The 23,685-nt window shown below is 34.4% G+C and overlaps 1 protein-coding gene across 1 annotated transcript in view; it reads left to right on the plus strand.

Annotated features, from left to right (window-relative positions):
* The window catches only part of Ptp36E (protein tyrosine phosphatase 36E), a 625,696-nt gene that overhangs the window by 25,438 nt on the left and 576,573 nt on the right, over nt 1–23,685 (plus strand). The window contains exon 2 of the mRNA XM_089638731.1: nt 1,406–2,341. Coding sequence (XP_089494857.1) covers nt 2,113–2,341 — 229 coding nt within the window. The 5' untranslated portion in view covers nt 1,406–2,112. The remainder of the gene's footprint in view (nt 1–1,405; nt 2,342–23,685) is intronic.

Genomic DNA, 23,685 nt, shown 5'->3' on the forward strand with positions numbered 1-23,685 from the left:
ATCTCCTCAGCGGTAGTATATCGAAAATAGTGTTTATTTGACTACCGCCGAGGGGATGAACAAGTAAAATACATACATTTGTAACATTTAAAAATTGATTTTTCCTAGTAATTTTTACATGGAAAAAATGCTGGACATTGATCCACGCGGCAGGTAAGCCGGCGACGCGGTATCGATGCCGTTCGTAGACAAAGTTTTCAATTTAAACTCATTAATGTAATATAAAATCAGTCAAGTAAATACAACCATCAGATGGTAATAGTAATAAGGCCAAATGAGCCGCAGTACTAGTCAGCTAGAAACATGAAGGGTATTGTTATAAGCCCTAGCTAGTTAGAGGATTACGAAAGAATCCATAAAATCAAAAAAAAAAAAAATCCTGGGCCGAAAATTGGACAAAATGGCCAGTGGCGGGGAGTGGTGATTTTGCCAGTGGCGTGGGGTAGGCACATTTTATAAAAGTAAAACAATTTTTTATGAAATTAAATAATGTGGTCAACTACGTCCGTTACAACGTGTGTACCTATATTGGCGTACTTCTACAATCACAACGAAATGGCACGGCACCATTCGTCTCATTTTTAACTATTATTATTTAGTGTGTGCGAAAGAGCGAAGACGCTTTTTGACATACTTGCTTATAACAGCTGTTGAACACGAAACGCAATGCCAATGACAGTGATGTAGTGTGGAAATTTTAAATTTTTTTGTTTTTAATTGAAAAAAAAATGCTACCGGACAGCAAAGTGCTCATAACATTTTTTACTCCAAATGTGCTAAGGAATAGCTGGTTAAAGTTTGTCGGGTTAGTGCCGATACACCCTATATAACTACAACTGCGTTCAAGATTTACACCTTTATTAAAAAAATATTTTATGTTCTATTGATTAACGACCGTGTATGTGAAAACCTTACAATTTGAATAAAAATAATATTAACCCTGAAAAAAAACACTTCATAGAAGGTTTATAAGATAAACACAGAATTTTTGTACCATTTTTTTACAGTCTTCATCAGCGTGTAACAAAAACACCATTTAGATGTCTTGAAGTGATTTTTTTTATTAGTCTCGCTGTTATTTCATGATGATAACGGATGTACTAAACACAATATTATTTTTTAAATTTAATTAAAATCAACTTTGATAGTACAATTAATTAAGTATAGTTATAGTTATAGGTTTTTGTTATTAATACAGCTGTTTCGGCTTTCAAGACCATTTTCAAACTGTGGTTTTAGCCACGTTTAGACGATTTTTTTAATATCATTCTATTCTACCCCTTCCCAATTTAAAATGATTTATTACCGGTTGAACCGATTTACTGATAAAATAATTGTGACAATAGATTTCATATTCCAATTATTTTTTAATGTTTTGTTAAGAGTGTTTTTTCTTTTTTTCCAGAAACCACATAATTAAGCGAATAAATAATAGTTCTAAGGTAGTGTTCATAAGTAGATAGTGTTACCTAAAAGTGTTTTTAAAATATATAAGTGTCCAAAACAATAAATTAACCAAAACAAATAAATATAACGTTTAATCGGTGTCCCTAAAAATAAACGTTAAATGTGTTACTCAATAATAATCCATTTACTTTAGTATACTATATAAATTATAATGCAATAGTCATTCTATTCTATAACTTGAAAAAAACGATATTGAGTGTTATTTGTATAACCCATGCGGTTATAGTTAATACATAAAACCAAAACCCGGTAGTACATTTATGTTTTTCGAAATTTAAACCCTGAGAGGCTTTGTAACTTAAAATCTAAGCCGGTATTGAGCGTTATTCAAAATTGGAACTCGCAAATAATTTTAAATCCAACCCCGAATTGAGCGTTATTTAAAATTGGAACACTTTATTATTTCGATAGGTACTTTTAATCCAACCTGGTATTCGAGATATTCAAAATTGGAACTCAGAAGTTTCATAACTTAAAATCCAACCAGATGTTCAGTGTTATTCAAAATTAGAACAGATAATAGTTTAATAACTTAAATCCAATCCTTTATTGAGTGTTATTCAAAATTAGAACTCTTTATAATTTCATTACTTATAATCAAACTCGGTATCTTTTTCAATTCGAAACTAGTACTTCAGTGTCGTAATGTCCACGCGTACGGGCACCACAGGGGTGGGTAGTGGCGGAACGCGTTCGCCCTTCGGTGCATCCTCTGTGGCGACCAGTCAAAGGAAACATCGCTCCCGCAGCACTACCAGGTATGCAGATCTCGAGAAGCCGAAGAAGAAGAAGAACATCAGTGGCGCAACGAGTTTGGTGTCCATCCCCAACACGATCAAGCTGAGCATGCTGAATAGTGGACTGATTTCTTTTGGTGAGTGCCTTTTTAAAAAATAATATAAACAGCCCTCCACATTAGCGACCAAATTCATTAAAATTTATTAAAAATTCTCAGATTCAATCTGGAGGTATTATAAATCGCAAAAAATCTACCATGTATCTTTGTTGCAGTGACATAAATATTTTTTTAAACTATGTCCATGTTTTGAGTAAATACGTTTCATAAGATTTTGGTTGCCTCGATTAGCGTGAAGGGCTTTCAAATTCTAGGCGATGAAATATTTTCAAATTATTTATTAATTTAAATACTTATATATTTTTGTTGTTAGTGTTTTCCTGCCGCTGAGAGGTCCGTTGTAACGCATATTTTTCTTACAATGGATCTATCAATGGTATGTCTTTTCTTATTGTAATAAGTATAAAACGTCAGATTGAATATGATCAAAATGTATTAACCCCGTTTTAGAGACTTACAAGGCGAAGAGTTACGATTTAAGGGCGTGAGCACACAGAGAGCGGTCAGAGTTCTGCGTTCTAGTGACCGTTGGCCGCTCAAGAGTTCCAACGCACACAAGCGGCGTTCAAATTCTCGCGTTCTAGTTTCGTTTGGGTCTTTGCATATGCAACATGTCACTAGAAAGTTCATCATCCGTGAAAATATATTACTCTTGTGGAGCTTAACAGCTTCTAAAAAGAAAATAAAGTATTGGGTGCACCCAATCAACACAACGCGAGAAGAACAAGGCAAATTTACTAATAATAAAATTTACTTAAAATTTAAATTTACTAGTAGCAATTTCAAACCAAGCTTCGACTTTTTTTTCGCGTTTTTTATAATTTACATCACTTAAATTGTATAACAAACTCCTTTCCCTAACCAATTCAATTAACTTTTCTGTGTTTGTAACCTCAAACATCGCGGCGTTCTGGCGTTCTCTGCCTCGGCGGCAAAAGAACTCTTAGAACGCGGCGTTCCGTTTTGACCGCCGCGGTCTGACTGCCCGCTGTGTGCGTTGTTGTTATAGTATCAGTACATTCTAATGAACGCCGAAAGCGGAACTCGGAACTCGGAACTCCTGACCGCTCTCTGTGTGCTCACGCTCTAAGAGCACCCAATACTTTCTTTTCTTTTTAGAAGCTGTTAAGCTCCACAAAAGCAATATATTTTCACGGATGATGAACTTTCTAGTGACATGTTGCATATGCAAAGACCCAAACGAAACTAGAACGCGAGAATTTGAACGCCGCTTGTGTGCGTTGGAACTCTTGAGCGGTCAACGGTCACTAGAACGCAGAACTCTGACCGCTCTCTGTGTGCTCACGCCCTAAGAGTTTTTTATTTGTTGTATGTGACGCGAAAAACGATGCGGCGAGGCGAGGTATAATATATTACATTCTTGAACTCGAAATCAGTTATCAGTTTCGCTTAGTAAAATAACGTTTTATACCAGTCAGAAAACGGTTAATACAATTTTTTTTACTTAAGTTAAAGATACCTCACTGGTTTATAAAGATATTTTTTATAACTTTTTTTTAATTATATTAACGGCGTAAAAAAATCGTTAGCCCGTATAACTACCGTAATTATTTTTGCATTAAGTACTTTCAGAGAATACAAAATAATATAAAATGCTATGAGACCGGAAAACGTATCAAAACTTTTTAATTAAACTCTTACTTTCAAGCATTTGGGGCAAAAACTCAGAAAATAAACACAACACAACGGAATGATAAAGAGCAACTCCCCGATTTAGGCACTACAAGAAAAGCACAATGTAACAATATACGACATATCATTGAGTAATAAATGCTACACATAAAATATTATTTTTGTAGATGGAATCAGGAACTTTAAAATAAAGCCACTAAAAGAGGTAAACAAGGAATTCCAGTGAACAATATTATGTCTTAAAAATATATTCACATATACCAATAAACGCTGTTTCTGAATAGATAAGTTTTATTACATAATATTATACGTAGCATTTATAAATCGAATTTAGGAACGAATAAAACACCATCACATTGAAACAGACTGTTCGGTTGTTACGACTAAATCTTTTGTTTCTAACACGTTCTGACATCACAACCAGTCTACGTGAGTAATATATCTATGGCCTACAATGTATTTTCTTTCGTAGTAATTCAGGTTTTTCAGGTGCGGTCATGGGTGTATTTTTGCACTTTGTTTCAATACAATAATATCAGATTATTAAAGAAATATTTTACCTAGTGTTCTTCAATCAAAACGTCTCAACTCCCACAAAATACAGCGCTGGTTGAAAAAAAGAGTAAGCTTTTTGAGACTGGTGACGTAACACGTCACGTCTACTCGGAATCAGTAATCAGTATGTGATTTTGGGAGATTCTAAAAATAAAAAAACTTTGAAAATTGTTTTAACTGTTAAAACTAACTATAACAATTATAATAAATAATGAAATATCGGTATTTGAATTAGAAGGTCTAATTGATACAATTATAAGAGACTGGAGATCCTTTCTGTAACGACTTCTAGTAAAGATATCGCATGAGATAACGATAAGAAAGGACTACATACTACAACATTATCAAGAAACATAAAAGTGATTTAGGTATGGTACGAGGTGCAATCTAGTTGTTTTTATTTCAATTATAATAGACGCTTGGAGAAGTTAGGGTAAACGAAATGTTTGTTATTTACAACTTTTAAAACAAACAAAATGAGTTCAAAAATACAAACATGTTAATTTTTTTATTATTTATTCACGTAGATAGATAAACTTTTTGATGAAAACGTACGGGTTGAAAAAGGTTGTTGTGATGGAGCAATAATTAAATACTCAACCCCTCAGGCTAATTTGTTCGTTTTTTTTAATAAACAGCTATTATCCGTATAGTCAATTTGTTTTCTTTTTGGAACCGCTCATATGGTCTCATGAAAATCGTTGAATCTCCCGGACTGTAATGCTGAGAAATATGAAATGAATGGTTTTAGAATGAGGAAACCCTACACTTTATATTCAAATCTAGAAGTTAACTATACAAGATTTAAAATGTGTACCTCTATGAAGCCAAAGGTTCCGACGGAATTTTGAGAAAAATGTTTTGAAAGTCTAATAAAATATGTATAATATCAGTAATTTTGGTTCAGTGTTTAGAAGAAAAAATGTAAGGTGTTTAGTAGTACCCTATTAAAACTGAAAGAATAGGCTAAAAGTGATTTGTTTTTGGGGTATTATGCCATGTTGGGCTACCTTTTTTTCAGCCATCATCAGGGTGTAAAGATATTTACACATCTACCCTTATATATCCGTTTCGGACACTGTAATGCTGTCCGAAACGTTGGCTAAAGAATAAGCATTCAACCCGGTCAATTGGCAGATATCCTGTTCATATTCTATCAGTAATTTGGTAGAGCAGTCCAAAGCGTCTGGCTTCCACCCAAGTGTCTTGCCGGTTCATTCTGCTAACTAAGCTTCCCATCATTGCACAAGCAACATTTTCCTTTTATACTGATTAAATAGGGAGGAATTCAAATACTGTCAGGTTACACGTAACCTTAAAATGTGTCTTTGTTTTACAAACAAATCTATGTTTTTTTGCAATGATGAAGGACTTATAGAAGAGGATTGAACCCGCGATGCCATGGTGAGAACCTTACGCTTTGAACAACTTTGTCACTAAACGGCTGCTTGGATGTCCTACTGCAACGTATTATCCATTTCTTTCATCATCAAGCTGATTTCGTTTCCTCTTCTCACAGAATTTGCTTAAACGAATTCTATATTCCATATTTAAATCTAGACATTTTGAGAACGTGTAGAGTTTTGATATTAAAAAGCCAGATGTTGTTGATCTTGTCTTATTACGCTATAACGAGGTGACAGTTTTGATGCAAGGGGTTTTAAAAAAAAAATTAGAACTAAATTACTCATTATTTGATGGTTCATCTTCGCTTTCTACCCTAGAGGTAAAATTGCATTAAGGTTAGATAACACAGGTCTGCAAATTGACATTTTTACATTTTTTTAAAATGGTAATGGATGAATTATATGTATTTCGGTATGCTGAATTCGAGAATGCCATCCATTTTGACCCATCACGTAAGGATTTTCCGCAAAGTGGAAATTAAAATATAGGCAAAACCCGCCTTACACTACTTCTGTAGGGAATGTTTAAAAGAAAAAAATCATAAATTTAATTAATTTTAAGTCATAATATATTTTATTTACATTATATACAATTATACATCTTTATAAAATCTGCTTTTTTTAGTTTGGAAGCTTCGTTTTGTGCTTTTTCGTTTGTGGGACGTTATATTTTCCCTATGCAGCATCCAGCAGTAGTCGCCCATCATATTTGTATCCCATCGACCTTGATACCTTCTCTCCATTTCCTTGATATCTAGGTGAAACCTCTCACCTTGCTCTTCACTAACTGCACCAAGATTTTCCGGGAAGTAATCCAAGCGGGAGTTCAAAAAATGGAGTTTTAAACTCATTAAGCATGCCAGATTTTAAAAATTGAACAACATATTTTCTAAGATATTTTCAAAGTCCGGGTCCTTCTGATTCCCTAGAAACTTCGTAACTACATCTTTAAAAGAATTCCATGCTGACCTCTCACGACGTTCATCATATTTTCAAAGTTGTTATCTTTCATCAGCTTACGAATGTCAGGACCAACAAAAACTCCCTCCTTCAGCTTTGCTTCAGACAGACCAGGAAACTTGCTTAAAAGGTATTTAAATGTCTCGCCATCTTTTGGCAATGCTTTCACAAACTGCTTCATCATGCCAAGTTTGATATGGAGCGGTGGTAGAAGAACCTTTTTAGGATCAACCAAAGATTCAAAGTGCACGTTTTTCTCTCCGACCATTAATGTTCTTTTCGGCCACACTTTCTGGTTACAGTGTTTAGCTTTGTCACGACTATCCCATTCACAAAGAAAGCAGGGAAATTTCGTGTAACCACCTTGCTGTCCAAGTATCATAGAAATTACTTTAAGATCCCCACACACTGTCCACTCGAATTCCTTGTAATTTAACTTATCCAAGATCAATGCCACATTACCATAAGTTTCCTTCAAATGCACTGAGTGACCGACGTGTATTGATACGTACCTATTCTCGTTGTGAAGTAAAACAGCTTTTATATTTCTTTTCGAGGAATCAATACACAGTCTCCAATTTTCAGCTATATGTTGAACTTTGAACGTGGACATTAAACCATTAATATCGGAACAATAGACTAGCTCAACATCTTGAGAAAAATAAGGCTCACAATGTTTTTCTCTATTTCTATACCAAGCAAAAGAAGTTTCAGGTGTCAATAAATTCTTCTCTTGCAGTGTGGATCCTAGTAATTCAGCAGATTTTTTTGGGAGTCCCAAATCTCGGATCATGTCATTTAATTCAGCTTGAGAAAATTGTTGAGGTCCACTAGAGTCGCCTACTTGAAACTCGTCACTAGAACTTTCTTCTGATTCACTTTCTGATGGTGGCAAATCGTCCAGGCTTTGGGGTGCTTGTGGTGTAGGAATGCTAGGTCCGTGAGGGACTGGGCGGAGTGCTGAATCCATGTTTGGGTAGCAAATTTGTTTTTTATTTTTGGTACTATACCCTTGCACATTGCACGAAAAAAAGTAGCAGTCATCGCTGTGGTTTTGAGGCTCTCTCCAAATCATGATTTCACTTTACCTTTTGACAACATTCTAAGTCCTTCAGCACACCCTGAACAAACTCCATGCGGGGCCCAAGATTTGTCCTGGTCCCCTGTCTTCACACCATAATACGCAAAATATACTTTTTTAATAAAATCAGTTTGTGTCGACTATCACATAATTGTTTTTAAAGCCCCGTGGTAAGCGGTCAAAGATGGTTTAAAAGGAAGATATGCAAATACGAATGTTACAGGCAGCGCGTTAATATAAAAAAACGATAATAATTAAGCGAAAATGGTGAAAATATTTATTAAAACACGACTTGTTTGAAATAGAGAAAAATCCCTCGACAAATGTTTTAGTTGCACTTACAGATAAACTGAGAAATATTAAATAACAGAACAAAATGTGTTTTCAATTATTTTCCGAGCTTACTTTGCGATTTTTTTCTATCGAGGGAATTTCGTATAATCAACGATTCGGCATATCTTAAATTTTTTTTCTTTTTTTTTGGAACACTATTGTGTAAATGATAAATAAACTTAAAGAGTTATTGAGAAACTTGTTATAAATCGGTAGAAATTGGGTAGGCGGGGGCTTAAAGCTCAATTGCGCATCATAAACGCACAGCAACTATGACTACTAATGGCTTAATCTAATGGTGTTTGTATTTTAAAGTTTACAATTTAGTAATTATTACTTATAAATCAATTCATTTTGTCTTGCTTAATGTTGTTTCTTGCAATCAATTTGAATTTATTAATTTGTAGAGTTTTTGTGGTTTTCGGCAGCGCATTACAAGATTTCATCCCTTCGTGGAATAAACTGTTTTGCGTAGGTACTGGCCTTGTCCTTTTTGGGTGTTTGATTACATTGCACGTTCTTGTGTTATGTGTGTAAATGTTCTTGTTGAACAGCATTTCGTTTGAAACATGTTATCCTGTTCAAGGTCAGAATCTGTTTCACTACTGGCCAATTTTGCTCTAAGATATTTTAATTACCTTTGAAAATCTATTTCGTCTGAATACTATTCTCATTGCACTATTTTAGAGAATTGTCATCTTATTTTTTTCCCTGTCGTTACACCAGAAAAGAAAAGTTGAGCTGTAGTTAAAATGTAGCATGATAATGAAGTTGTATATAACAACGACTACTGCACATTTAAAAATTGATCGAAACTAAGCGTAAATAAAACACAATGGCGTTGACAAACAATTTCAGTAAAAGGTACATTTTGCTTGGGTTGATTTCAGATTATTCATAGATAAGGATAATTTTTATACCATATCAAACTCTCGAGTATTTTATCAAATAGGGATCAGCTCACTTACGTCATGTAGACGATACGACGGTTTTAACCGTTCATATCTGAGATAGGACACGTGAGTTAGGTCGCTCCCATTGTTGAGAGGCGGATCAGCGGACGGACCGTTATGAATACGAAATAAACTTATTTCCATTCGAATTAATGTTTCGTCTAAGTCGTTGGGGATTTGAATCGGAATATAAAAAGCTTGGGGACTGGTATATGATAAGAAATATATTAAAGACATTATAGATGAGAAAAACTCATCTCACACGCAAAAACCCTTTGTGTATGAATCCCACAAAACAGGTCACATTCCTGAAGCCAATTTCAACTGCTTCTAACCACCTTGAGTCAGTGATACTATGAAATCCCCGATTGGGGCGTGTAGTGAGGCTAAATGAAGTGGGGAGGGGAAGGATCTGGAGAAGAAGAAGGTGAAGAAGTACCTGATTCGGATCTGGTCACAAAACACGGATAAATCCATATCAAGCAAAGTTTCAATTCTGAATGGTGGTCTCTAGTGGCGATAATAAGAGTATCTTCCACTCTGGAACTTGCCGCAAATATACTATATGTTATTTTTAATGAGTAATTTGTGAAATAACACAAATTAATCACATAAAACACCGGGATTTGAACCCGCGAACTCAAGTTTACTAGTCGAGAGCCTTACCCCTCGACCATGGAGGCCATGAGGAAGAGTTTTTATGAGGAGAGGAACGAGTGATCATGGGTTGTTCAAGAAACCCATGTTACATGAGCTATAAAAACGAGTCGAAGAAATGACCCGTTCTCATGTGACAAATGTCAATGTCATGTTCGGCGTATTTTACGAGTATGCACCGGTGCCGAAGTAATAAAATGCGGTAGTCCCTTGAAGCATATTCCATTGCAACACCGGTAGAACAAGGACAGAATACCTACCTGATGCTCTAATGATTTCAATCGGCTTGTTAAGATAGGAGAATCTAACAAACGGACCGCCCGGTTCTGCACAGAGTCAAAGAATTTTTTCAGGTAATTTTGTGCTCTAGACCTGAGGTGGCTGACAAATTCAACAGTGGGGCGTACTTGCGATTTGTACTGGATCAGCAGTTGTGCGCTATTAAAATATCTGCGGGCCCCGTACAGCTAACTTGACTTGGCTTAGATGCAGCCACCGTGCCTGAGCTGGTCACTTAGAGTTACCAAGCATATCAATGGAAGGCATGTTGGGAAGATTGATTCCATTAAAGGAGACTAGATTGTCATTTCGACCCCCTTTAGACGTATTCAAACATGATTGGGTCTTTGAAACATTACTTTCGACTAGACAATATGAAACCATCTCGAGGTAACCGTCCATTCTCTGCTTCAGCCATCACAGTCCTCCGAGCTGTTGGAGTTGTGCATTTATTAAAATAAAATACTGACTCTGAATATTGACTCAATACCTCTTGCTATATGCTATGATCCATGGCATAAGTTTAAATTGAACTCGTCTGGAGATGCCAAAGGCTAATAATTGCTTTCTGCGTATTGCTTGAGAGATGCATATATATATGAACGATATATATATTTATAACCTACATCGTACATACTACCAAGAACCAGCCATGGTAGGCATTCTCAAAACATTTTTTGTGCAAGACGACAGTATAAATAATTTGAGATTTATTTAATTATAGAAGAATGCAGACCCTACAATTTACGTAATTTATTTTAACAGAGGAATTTTTGGCCGCATACATTATTTTGTATCTCTTTTTGGTAATCCTTACCATTTTTTCCCAGTTGTCTTTTATAAATTTGTACAGCGCCCTTGAGGCGATTTTGTACAAAAACGGCGCTATGCAAGTCATCCAAATATTATTATTTATATACCCACATTTAAAATACACGGAGAGAAACGAGTATTAAATTAAATTTATCCAAAATATGTTTAAATTATTGGTTATCCTGTTAAAAACGGGATTGCCGGCCATTATCTGATAACCTTTAAATAAATTCCCAATAAATCTGAAGACGTACTCAAGCACCTACTTTTGCCTTGATAATAAACAATTACGAAGTGCGGAAGTATTAGGATCTTTATGAACACGTGTTCCGAAATCGTGATAATACACTCTTATTTGTGTAAAGATAAAAGTTTATCAGAAAATCTATCAACTTATTCGTTAAGGTTGCCATCCCGTTTTTAACCGGATTACTAATAGTGAGGAGATCTCAATAAATTAGCAGTATTCAATATTCGTATTTTTTCACCGCGTACTTACATTAATAAAATAGGTTGTAAACTTGTAAAAATTATCATAATTTTTGTCCAATTAAATTTCGAGTGCACCCCAAAACTCGTATATTTTCGAGCCCAATTACTTCTTTCGTTATCTAATAATCCTCCAAACAACCTTTTCCCTTACCTACCCTTCGTATTTCCGCCCGACATTACCTACCTCTATATATTCCGCCCTTTGTGGCGAAAGCGCTCGAACTTTTGGTGCCTTTTTTGACCCAGCGGAAATCGTCACGTACCGGACAGTGCTGAACTTTATTCGATGAGCCTTTCCTAAAATGTACCGTTTGATGGTTTCGGGATTTTCTAGAACTTTCCACGATTTTTGTGAGACTTTTTGTGGGGAAGCCTTTCATTATAACATTGCGGAAGTTTGCGGATTCCTGATTAAAATTTGTTTTTTGTTCAGTTCTCGCAAATTTGAAAAAAAACTCTCTGAAAGTAAATCCTTCTGATTGTTCGATATTCGAAGCACGATTTCATTATTACTCCAAGAGTATTTTTTTATCTTAAAGAATTTGAAATTAAATAAGAAAATGAATGAGAATGGTTTTTGCTTTCACCGATTACCTACTTATGTATTTAAAAAATAAAATGATTAGATTATAATTTGGATACGCTAAACATGTTATAATGAATATCTTAAGGTTGAACGCGACGTTCGTTATAATCTGTTCATAGATGGCGATAATTTAATTATTTTAAACGTTACTTGAAAGGTCTTTAGCCGTATTTGGTGACAAGATCTGAATAACCAGGTACTTCCCCACCTTCCTCTTCTCCTTCCTTCAGCCATAGAACATATACCGGTTGGGGAAGCCATAGTTTCAATGGCTCGAGGACGGTTGGGAGCAGTTGGGTCTCTTGTGCGATATTCACATAAAAAAATATATTTCTATTCTGTTTTCGTGAATGAATGAATACATGTCTTGGAAGTGGAAATTAATTCGCTTCCTGACGTCCAATTGAGCTGAAACTCCGCAGACAGACTCGCTGTCAATGCATTAGTAAGCACGCATACATGCTCGCATTTAATTTCAACGGTAAATAAATGTTGTTCCTATCAATTCGGGATTTGGCTCAGTTGTTAGCGCAGTTGACTCCAGTCCCTGGGTAGCCCAATTTAAAATATATTTTTAAAGTTCACAACAGTTAAGAGCCAATCCCGGGAGGAATTTTCAATCCTCAGTCAAACCAAATAATAAAAAAATGCTAACAAAAGCCAATGTATTATAGTACAAACTGGTTGATTTTTTGTTAAGATTTTATTTCGAGATTGATGAAATTTTTCACAGTTAGCCTTTTTTATTTTTATAAATAATTTATTATTTTTTTGCCTATTTAAAAATATGCATATGCATATATAAATTCACATTCTTTCTCTACATATTTTGAAATGATGTCCTAAAACACTATTGAAGAGTGAAAGCTAGAAACATTTGAAAAATATATAAAGAAACTTTTAAAACAAGAGGAAAGTTAATATTTACATGAGATTTCGAAAAACCATTTCCCAGCCCTTTGGTAGAATTTTGATATATCTTGATGAAATTTTGCACATTTAACGTTCAAATAAGAAATAAATAACTGTCTATGCGTGATTTCTAAAAAATCTGCTTTAATATATCACGTCAGTCTGGCTCACTCATACTAAAATATTAAATTCAAATACATGATAAGATACAAATTTATTATTCACGTACAAACCAGATCGATAAGCCAATAAACTTACGCCTATAATTAAGTCTTGAGGAATTGTCTACTTTAATTACTATATTCAACCTACTCAAGTCAACATTATTATTTCCCCTTTTAAAATTTGTAAAGAGAGCCTCCGCAGTATTCTAAGTTTCTCCCGAAGCTTAAAGCTTGTCAATTCCAGAAACGGACTTAGCTTCGGGTTAAAAGGTTCCACACTTAACAAATCGGATAAGGAACCTTACTCCACGGATGTTCCTTCAAACACGCTAGCTACTGTAAAGCTCTGAAATACTATGATCTTCATATGTCTGTAAATTCCCATAATAAATTTATTTAATAATGTACTCAATTTGCTAGTTTACAAAGAATATTTTATTTTAACAATATGAACATTTTTCGTTTAATTTCGATAGATTACATTTTTCGATAAGTTGGGAGAAAAAATATTTTATAGAATTAAATGAGGTTGGTATTGGTAACTGTATTGGGATTAGAGATCATTGATTTATTTTACAGATTTGACATATTTAAGTTAGGTTATGTTGTATTTATTTTGGTTTTGTAAGTAGTATTTGATTTTATGCCACGTGCTTCGTGTATTTTAGTAAAATTGGCTTATTTTCTTACCAAAGAGAGGACCAAAAATGATTGATTTTGTACATCCAGTATTTTAAATTTTGTTGATGTATCTGCAGTGATTATTATTATGTGGATATTGAGTATACGGAACACAGTGTTGAATGTATTTGCAGTGATTGTTGTTATGGGGATATCCAGTGTACGTAACTCATTGAATATATATCGACCTTCGATATTGAATCTATGGCTGGTAATATTGCACCTCCTCAAGCAATTTTTCCGTATTCAATAATCGATTTGCAAAAAGAATAGTACATGATTTTAAGTCGAGTATGTTTCTAATAAGGTGTGCATAGCCTTCCTATGCTTGTATTACATCAATATTTTCCCGGAATATCAATTAAGTAGATGAACTTGTGTTTTTCGTTAATTATAATATGACCAAAATATTATATTTTATTGTTAATTCATTTGTTAATTTATTTCTAGCTATTGTAAGACTTAGTTTTAAGTCACTAATTAAATTGAAATAGTTTTAAGCCTCTAATAATAAATCTTAAATGTTTATAATTTTAAGTGTAAATGCTGAAATGTAATAGTTGAAAAGCGCACAGCGCAAAGTGATTTAATGTATATTTAAGGAAACGACCTAATAATTATTATTACTAATAATTGGTGACATATTAAGACTTGTGAATTTTCTTTATATCGTATTGAAATTTTTTTTTCGCTGGTATGTGAGGGGGTGCTAGACGTGAAAGGGTAGCATTGCGGTTTCCAGAGTTATCGACATTAATTTAAGTGCTGAAAGAGTAAGTAAAAAGTCCATTTCGACTTGTAAGTCATCAAGTGAAGTGTATTAACATGCAGGAACCCCGCTAACTTAAAATATTTTTCTTATTTACGATTGTTCGCATGTTTATGACTAATGCCGTTGCAGGCGAGACGTTTTGATTCTGAATAGTGCTCTTTATCCAGGGTGTCTGAGAGTGTCGTCCATTTAACCACTCTGATATTTATAAGGAAAAACCCAATATCAAATATACTACTTTTGATTTGTACGTGCTCTGGTTCAATGGGCTCAAATTTGCTAAAGTGTTATTAAAAAAAATCGGAACAGATTATGTAAAGAATTCAGATAAGCTATGAAGTACTTACTTATCACTTATTAAGGATATTTTTATTTTTCATAGGTTTAAAAAATAAGTTTTTTAACTTAGAACTTATTTTACAAGAACTCAGACCAACCGTGATTTTTAACAGGTCTTCGCTAGTCTAGTACTATTATAGAAGAGGTTGGTATTTACAAAATTAAAATATGTTTCATTAAATTTTAAATCTAAAATAAAAAGAAATTTAAAGCACGCATTCAAAAATGCTTCCGAAAGTAAATTGAGATCTGGTTACGACAAAAATTATAGAATGTTTACCGTTCATGTAAAATTCGAGAGTTTTTGCTACATTCAACTTACAAAATAAAGCCAGGAGGCTTATTGAAAAGGGTTTACCTCAAACCCTTCGTAATATTACTTTAACAGAAAATTACAAATCAAGTATAAGACAGAGAAGTTTCAGGATGAAAACTAATTTAACCTTTTTTGAAAAATTGATTTAGATATAATTTTAAGGGGAACGAACGAAAGCTCCTTCATTTCTTCAATCAGCTTTGAAAAATTTGATCAAAAGGGTCAGGGTATGCCAGAACAGCCGCGGCGGCGCGGTGGCCATTTGGCCCACATCATATCGTTTCATAAATTAATCTCAATATATTTACTACTTTTATAAATCAATAAAAAAATGCCAAAGTCAATAACAATTTGCTGTGTTTCATTTTAATGTTAAATCCGGCGTACCCAACGGGCCACCGTTTATTATTTTAAGATGTGCGAATCAGTTTGTGTTTTTATTGTGGACTGTAATCAATATTTGGGTACACAACTATTGGTAGCTGTGGTTAACAGTTAGAATAGAACGGGAATCTGACTTACCCTTGGTCTTATCGATAGATATTATGATCCTGAAAGACACTGCTGGTTAACGCTGCTTCCGTAATTGACCCGAATTAAACGTACTGAGGAACACTTCAAATTTACATTGCACAGGTTTTCTTAACAGACTGTTGATATATAATAAATGTCACTGGTGTAGTTACTCTATACTGTCAGACAGGGAGAGGTAATTGGATGAAGGAATACAGAAACATGTGTTAAAGGGACATACTCTTAGTATCGCACTGAGTTGAAGATACTCTCAGTATCGCCTTGGTGTAAGACCACCATTCAGAAGTGAAAAGTTTCTTGAAGTGGCTTTAGCCGTGTTTGGCGACAGTTGCGCCCTCACCTTTCTCTTACCCATCTCCTTCCCTCCCCACTAACTTCAGCCTAACAACATACCCCAATTGAGGATGCCATAGTCTCACTGGCTCCAGACGGTTGGGAGCAGATAGAGATGCATATAGTTGCGTCAACAACTACCTTTAAGCGATCCGCCAACATTGTTGATAACACATGTAATTTTAGCAGATATCAAGCATTTATATAAATTCATTATTTTTACAAAACACGAAGTAGTAAATAAAACCAAGCAATCCATATATCAAATATGCAAGAGTTACCAGACAAGTGGAGCAACCCACGTCACAAATCTACAATTCATCGCATATTTTATGAAATTCTTCTAGTGTGTGTTCTTTGCCTTTTTTGCAATAAAAAAATAAACATTCACCTTTTTTATTTTCTTTAAAGCAGATAGAAAGGCGTTATGTTACGATAACGCAAGTTATAAACCTAAATTATTAAATTTAATCAAGCCTTTAAAGCTGCTAAAAACAATTCTTTTATCAAGATTCAACTGCAAAGAAGCAACCAAAAGATTTCTTATCTCAGAAAAATCTCCTTCTGAAAAGTCAGAAACATTTCCCACATCAGTCGACGAAGTAGCGAAGTAACACAATGGAATAGCAATTAAGTGAGCCTCAAGTACTCTCCAAAGTGGGGTTTCAAGTACCTTTCCTCTCGAGTGAGGCCTTAAGTACTTCGATGTGAGATTATTGCAGAGCTAAGCAATAAGGGATTAACAATCATCCCTTGTTGCGAAAGGTACATGAGGCGGCGGGCTATAGGAAAAAGTTAATCGAAAGGGGATGCTTAATAGAGAAGTAAAGTGGTGCCTGCCAACCCTTTGGCCGTGACCCGGATACGAGATTGAAGGTAACCAGTCGCTACTCCCTTATTCTAGGGGTGGCGCAGGTAGTATCACCCCTACTTTGTTAGCCCGGGTTGGGTTGGCTTGAGATTTCAACCTCGGAGTAAACAACTCTTTCTACAATGGCTGAAATGGATACATTTTACATGTGCTACCTTTTGATATACATTTTTTATCCACTAATCTGGTTATATAGATGAATCCTCAAAGACCTTTTCTTGATTTCAGATTTAGTACTTTTAGAATTTTTTTGTGTCTTACCTTTTGTTTTTATTTTTTATTTATGTAAACCTATCTCACACTCAGTTATAAATGAGTGCGGAAAGAATAAATGTAGAATTCAGTAATGTTTCTGGAAGACATGACGAGACACTATCACTTGAATCATATTCAATTATGCTCTGTTCAAGAGTTGAAAATATATAAGAGTCTGATTAAAAGATGTACCATGAAATAAGGTTGAGTAGTTGTAGTAGTTACGTGAACGTATTTTAAAGTTTCTGCAACTAGTTAATAAAGTCTCTTTAAGCTTCTTCATTTCCATCGCAACAATTCCACTCAAATTTATTTCATTTATTTATTTATTTCATTTAAACGCCCATAGGGCTTTTACATACAATGCAATTATGTTTTTTAAATACAATAACAATAAAGAGTTTACATAATATATGAGAATATACAGATTACATAAAATATAAGATTTAACAATGCATAGGTTAACAAAATATAGGTAACATGAAACAAGAGTTTACGAAACGTAGGTAACATGAAGTTTAAGTAAATGAAATAAAAATATATGATCTGCCAATATCATCCAAATCAATTAAATAAAAAAGCATGAAATTGTTGTTCACATTAGCCTATAAACTATGTTACTTTAATTAACAATCTCTATTACGCAAAATTAGGATAAGAATCGACAAAAGTCTAATAGAAAAACATTTAGTTGAGTATTATAATATTAAACCAAGTATCACAATATTTAAGTATGATAACATTAAACCAAGTATTTCAATATTAAACTAAGTATTACAATATTAAGTCAAGTATTATAATATTAAACAAAGTACTATAATATTAAGTTAAGTATTATAATATTAAATTAAGTATTATAATATTTATTTATTCAAACATATTTTGAAGAGTAGTAGAAATAGTTCGCATACTCCGTTTAATGTTTGCCAAGTTCATATTTGACATACAGATTTAATAATAATGTGTTTATAAGCTGATAGACATTCAGTACCGTTAAATGCTGGGATGACTAGATTATTAAAAAAATTCCTTCAAATAACATACAGTTTTGTACTCATATAAGTGCAATTTTTATTTTATCACTCGCAGGCTAAAATATCAGATGGTTAAGTGAAAGCTGCCGCACTTGATGTAAAAAGTACCACATCTCTCACCGGTCTCATTTGTCAGCCAGCAGCTGACATGTTCATAATTGATTTGTCTAACCCTGACACACACGCACTCCGCAGGCACTCGGAGCACAGGAATAGGCGAAGGTCACTCCCATCACACCTTAACTACCGCTCTATATAATTACTGGTAAATCGATCATCAGTCTGTTATCAGCTAATGTTGTGTTCAAATTATATTTGAGGATATTATATTTACAGGGGTATCTTGTGTCTCTGTACCATAAAATGAAACAACATAATATTTAACGGATGGCTTAAGGCAATTTGATTGCATAAAGCCATTTGTACCACCATTTTTGGTGAACGTAATATATTGATTACTGCTATAGGCCAGCGCAAATAGCGCAAAGAAGGGTCGCGATCGTAATTATTTAAAATCCATTTAAAAAAATCTTTTATAGACTGGTCCCATGAGGTAAAATCTAAGTTGTCGACCTTGGATCACCTGGACTAACGCTGCCATTTTTAAAAAACAAATGCAAACGTGTGCAATGATTTCAGCTGGGCGTTTTTACAAATTGTTAGTGTGCAATGATTTCAGCTGGGTGTTTTTACAAATTGTTAGTATGCAATGATTTCAGCTGGGTGTTTTTACAAATTGTTAGTGTGAAATGATTTCAGCTGGGCGTTTTTACAAATTGTTAGTGTGTAATGATTTCAGCTGGGTGTTTTTACAAATTGTTAGTATGCAATGATTTCAGCTGGGTGTTTTTACAATTTTTTAGTGTGCAATGATTTCAGCTGGGAGTTTTTAAAGTTTGTTACTATGCAATGATTTCAGCTGTGTATTTTTAAAGTTTGTTACTATACAATGATTTCAGCTGTGTATTTTTAAAGTTTGTTACTATGCAATGATTTCAGCTGGGTGTTCTTAAAGTTTGTTAGTATGCAATAATTTCAGATGGGTGTTTTATTTTTTTTTGAAAATTATCTTTGTTATTATGTAGGTAGGAAGATTATCGAATAATTATTCAAAATTATATTGGGCTGTATAGTTAGTTAAATAGAACTGAATGTAGCAAGGCTCTCAAACTAAAATAAATAGATAATTTTATAATGAATAGTAGGTGATTCTAAATGAAGGTACAAGTAAAAAAGGTGATATTATATTAATTTTTTATTAAAATCACTAATCATCATGCTATTTACCCGCAGGGGTAGGCAGAGAGGACGCGCCGCCAAACAACTCGGTCTTGGCACACACTCCTTGCCTCATTCACATTCATACACACTAGACTAGATTATCATTTTCCAAATGATAATCTAGTCTCCTTCAACGGAAACAATCTTCCGAACAGGCCTTCATTGATATGCTTGGTGTAACTATAAGTGACCAGCTCAGGTACGGGGGCTCCATCGAAGCCAGAGTAAAGTTGGCCTCTCAGAAGCTGGGCGTACTGTACAGGGCCCGCAGATACTTTAATAGTACACAACTGCTGACCCTGTACAAATCGCAAGTGCGCCCTGCTGTCGAATTTGGCAGCCATCTCTGGTCCGGAGCCCCTAAATACCTGAAAAAAACCCTTGACTCTGTGCAAAACCGGGCTGTCCGTTTGATAGATTCCCCAATCTTAACAAACGGACTGCAATCTTTAGAGCACAGGCGTCAGGTAGGTATGCTGTCCTTGTTCTATCGGTATTACAATGGAAGATGCTCTGAGGAACTAGCGTCATTGATCCCTTCGGCACCGGTGCGTAGTCGAGATACACGCCAAACGCGTTTGTACACGGTTTACCCAACATTTGTACACGGTTGACATTTGTCACATGAGAACGGGTTGCTTCTACGATTTGTTCTTAAGTTCAGCAGCTCGGCTGTGGAACGAACTGCCGGCCTGTGTGTTTCCTCCCTCCTACAACATGGGACTCTTCAAGACCCATGTTCACTCCTTCCTCTCCACAAAACGACCCTCCACACAGCATCCCCAAAGTTGACATAGGCCCTGAGGGAAATTATTTTCTTCAGGGCCTCCTGTGTTGAGTTAATATAAAAATATAATAAAAAAACTCTTCTATTATTCTGACTCTTGATATGGCCGGTCTCAAGTATCTGATTCACTTGATCATGCCATGTCTTCGTCGGGCGTCGCATGTGCGCATATCTTCTCCGTACAATAGTTTCTTCTTTCATTCGCTCTACATGCCCAAGCCATCTAAGCGTCCCTAATCTTACTCATTACGCTTACATTATACTTATATTATTTGCGTATCTTGACATTTCTCACGTGATCGTACATGGTTTTACTTAGATACGCCTCAGTGATCTTATCTCTACAGCATTCTGTCTGCATCTCATCCTTTCCTGACATACATCAGGGTAGGCACCAGCACTCTATTGTGAACCGCTAAATTCGTTTCTGTGGTCAACCGCGTTAGGTCCTCCATTACTGAAGTTAATCTGCATAAACCCTTCTTTCAATATCTCTCTCAGCCTTCCCATTATGTATGGGATATACATATAATGGGATATATATCGTGTAGTTAACTTTACTCCTGGACACCTTGTATGTTTAGTTCGTATCGTTTTTCAAAAACAATCTTTTCTGTTGGTAAGATGATCGAATCATCGAATGTAGTTCAATTCACAAATAGCTTTCACTACAAAGATTTAAAGACAACAATAAAGAGCAATCTCATTTGTTGAAGTGATTTAAACGGCTACGGCGATAAAGAACCTTCTAGTTTCAAGTGATTTCATTATTGTCTCGTACAACGTAGACAACGTAAAGTGCTTAGATGTACCACGTAGTACGACGTACGTAGACGGAGTCTAACCGAGATCACGGATACTGGCCTTGGATGAAACTCTTAGTACGTGAGGGGATGCTCCATGATGCAACACCGGAGGTGGTTACATCTTCGTTGAAATAATAAAGTGGAAGGCATCGTAAACATTTAAGGGTTGAAGTTGCAGCTGAGAGACGTCCATGTATTGTTCTATTTTTCATGAGCTAGATGTGATTGTTTTAACACGTTTAATCCTTTTTGTATGTTTATATATTGGATTTAAACGTTTGGTCGGTTCAAAACCGATAATACACCGAAATGGATATTTTATTATTTATTAAACCCCCATATGGACTATGGGGGTTTACATTATTTATGATGATTCATAGTTTAAAGTGATACGGGTGTTACCGTGAAGTAAATGGTAACCTATAAATTTAGTCATTAATTAAAACCTTCCTTCTTTAGAAAAAATGAATGAAGAACTTTGATCTCATCTTAATTATTAACAGTAAGATTGACTTGCCTACTTTGTTGCAATTCATCTTTTTCAATATCCCTTCTAGTCCAGTCAGTAGGGGTTTTTGGATTGCAAAAAGTGGTATAAAAGATATTTTGATGATATATTGTAAAGGTTGGTACTCTGAAAGATAGTTTAAGACCTTGAGTGACATCCGCTAAGGTCATCATTTTGTATGATAGGTGCCAACAATTGTTTTTTTTTATCAAATAGTTCTTCAACGGTTGATCTTACGATAAATTTGTACAACGCACACTAAAACAAGATGAAATGTCTCATATTTCATACTTTTAGTTTGTTAATTTTGCTAAGCGTAATATAAAACAAGTTACGGCGCGGAAAGATGAACTTTAAAAAAAAAACGTGAAAATTCGTATGTTTGTATTTTTATTTTGCTATTTCTGTTTATTCATTATATAATTATGGTTTTGTGAATTTCCACATCAACACGAGGTAGAGGAAAAATTATGTTTTTTTAACTGTGTTATTCGTTCACTAAAAGTACATCAATTGTGGTATCCAAATATACAGGTGGCTATTATACGTGGATTCTGTAATGGTACGTATACATTTGCGAACCGAAAAGCGAACTGAGCCACGAATTACGGGAAAGGAACAAAGCAACTGTAAGCGGCGTTTTGCGCCATTTGCGGTTGCTTCGTTACTTTCCCATAAGTTGAGGTTCAGTTCGGCAGTTCGGTTTGCGTATGTATACGTAGCATAACGGAGAACGAAGATGAAGGAAGACATGTCATAAATACCAGCCCATATTCTCAGGAAACCATTGAGGACGAAGATGTCATAACCTACATAAACGTAAACATAAACATAACTAATCGCGAACTTGTATTATGGAATTCTATTTACTTTCTGATGTAACTGTCTACATATTATTTGTAACTCTACTATCTGACTTTATTATCAAATGTTACAAATAACTGCATATTTCAGTCAATATTGTATTTTTTCCTACTCTTTTATACAATTAATTTTTGTCGTCGCATTTTGATGGTTATATAATCATACTGTTGAAATGAATAAATAAATTTGTACATAACAGGACACGGCTCAAGCGCCATTTCGATCTCTGTTTGCGAAACTGGAACACATGGGGATTAGACCTACTAAGGACACTAAAGATTAAAAAAAGCAGCATTTTTGCTCTATCTCATGTTGGTATGACAATGAATAAGAAAATTATCATAATTATATAATGAGGAGCCACAATGAACAAAATAAATTTACAAAAATTAAGATTTTTTGAACTCGTTCTGTATTATACTTTAAAAAATTTTCACACTTTACAACAAACAGTCAGTAATAAAATATCAAAGACTGTAGTTTTAATAAGCTATTTTTTTATATTATTCGCCCATACGAGCTTTTACAAACATTATGATACACATAATAATTTAGTGGAACCAGTAATCATGATGTAAAAATTGCTAATTAAATTATATCAAATCCATGCAGAAGAATAGTATTATAACATTAATAATTATTTTTATTATTACAGCCTTCTTGTAACTATATTCCGTGGAGTTGAACACATGCATAATTTCTGAGAAAATATTGCGAACTGTATTCAATCAAGGTACAAGCTAGTATCATAATGATTCAGTCCTAATATCGTTGTTGCAACTCAAACGAAATTTCGATTAAGTTCTAGTTGGTATGTTGAAGGTGATTATTGTTATTATGTTTACAATGTACGATTATTTATCTATGAGTTTAAGATAATTTTACATACGAACATTTTGTATACTATCATTCTGTATTCGATCGATTACAAAATGTTGTGTACGATGATTTTGAATACGATCATTTTAAATGCGATCATTTTGTATACCATCATGTTATATACGATCATTTTGTACACCATCATTTTGTATACGATCATTTTGTATACGATAATTTTGCATACGATATTTTTGTATACGATCATTTTATTTACCTAGAAATTTCGTTTGAGTTGCAACAACGATATTAGGACTGAAT

Source organism: Hesperophylax consimilis, chromosome 13, assembly GCF_061612785.1.
Source record: "Hesperophylax consimilis isolate HC1 chromosome 13, BYU_Hcon_1.0, whole genome shotgun sequence".
NCBI classification, from domain to species: domain Eukaryota; kingdom Metazoa; phylum Arthropoda; class Insecta; order Trichoptera; family Limnephilidae; genus Hesperophylax; species Hesperophylax consimilis.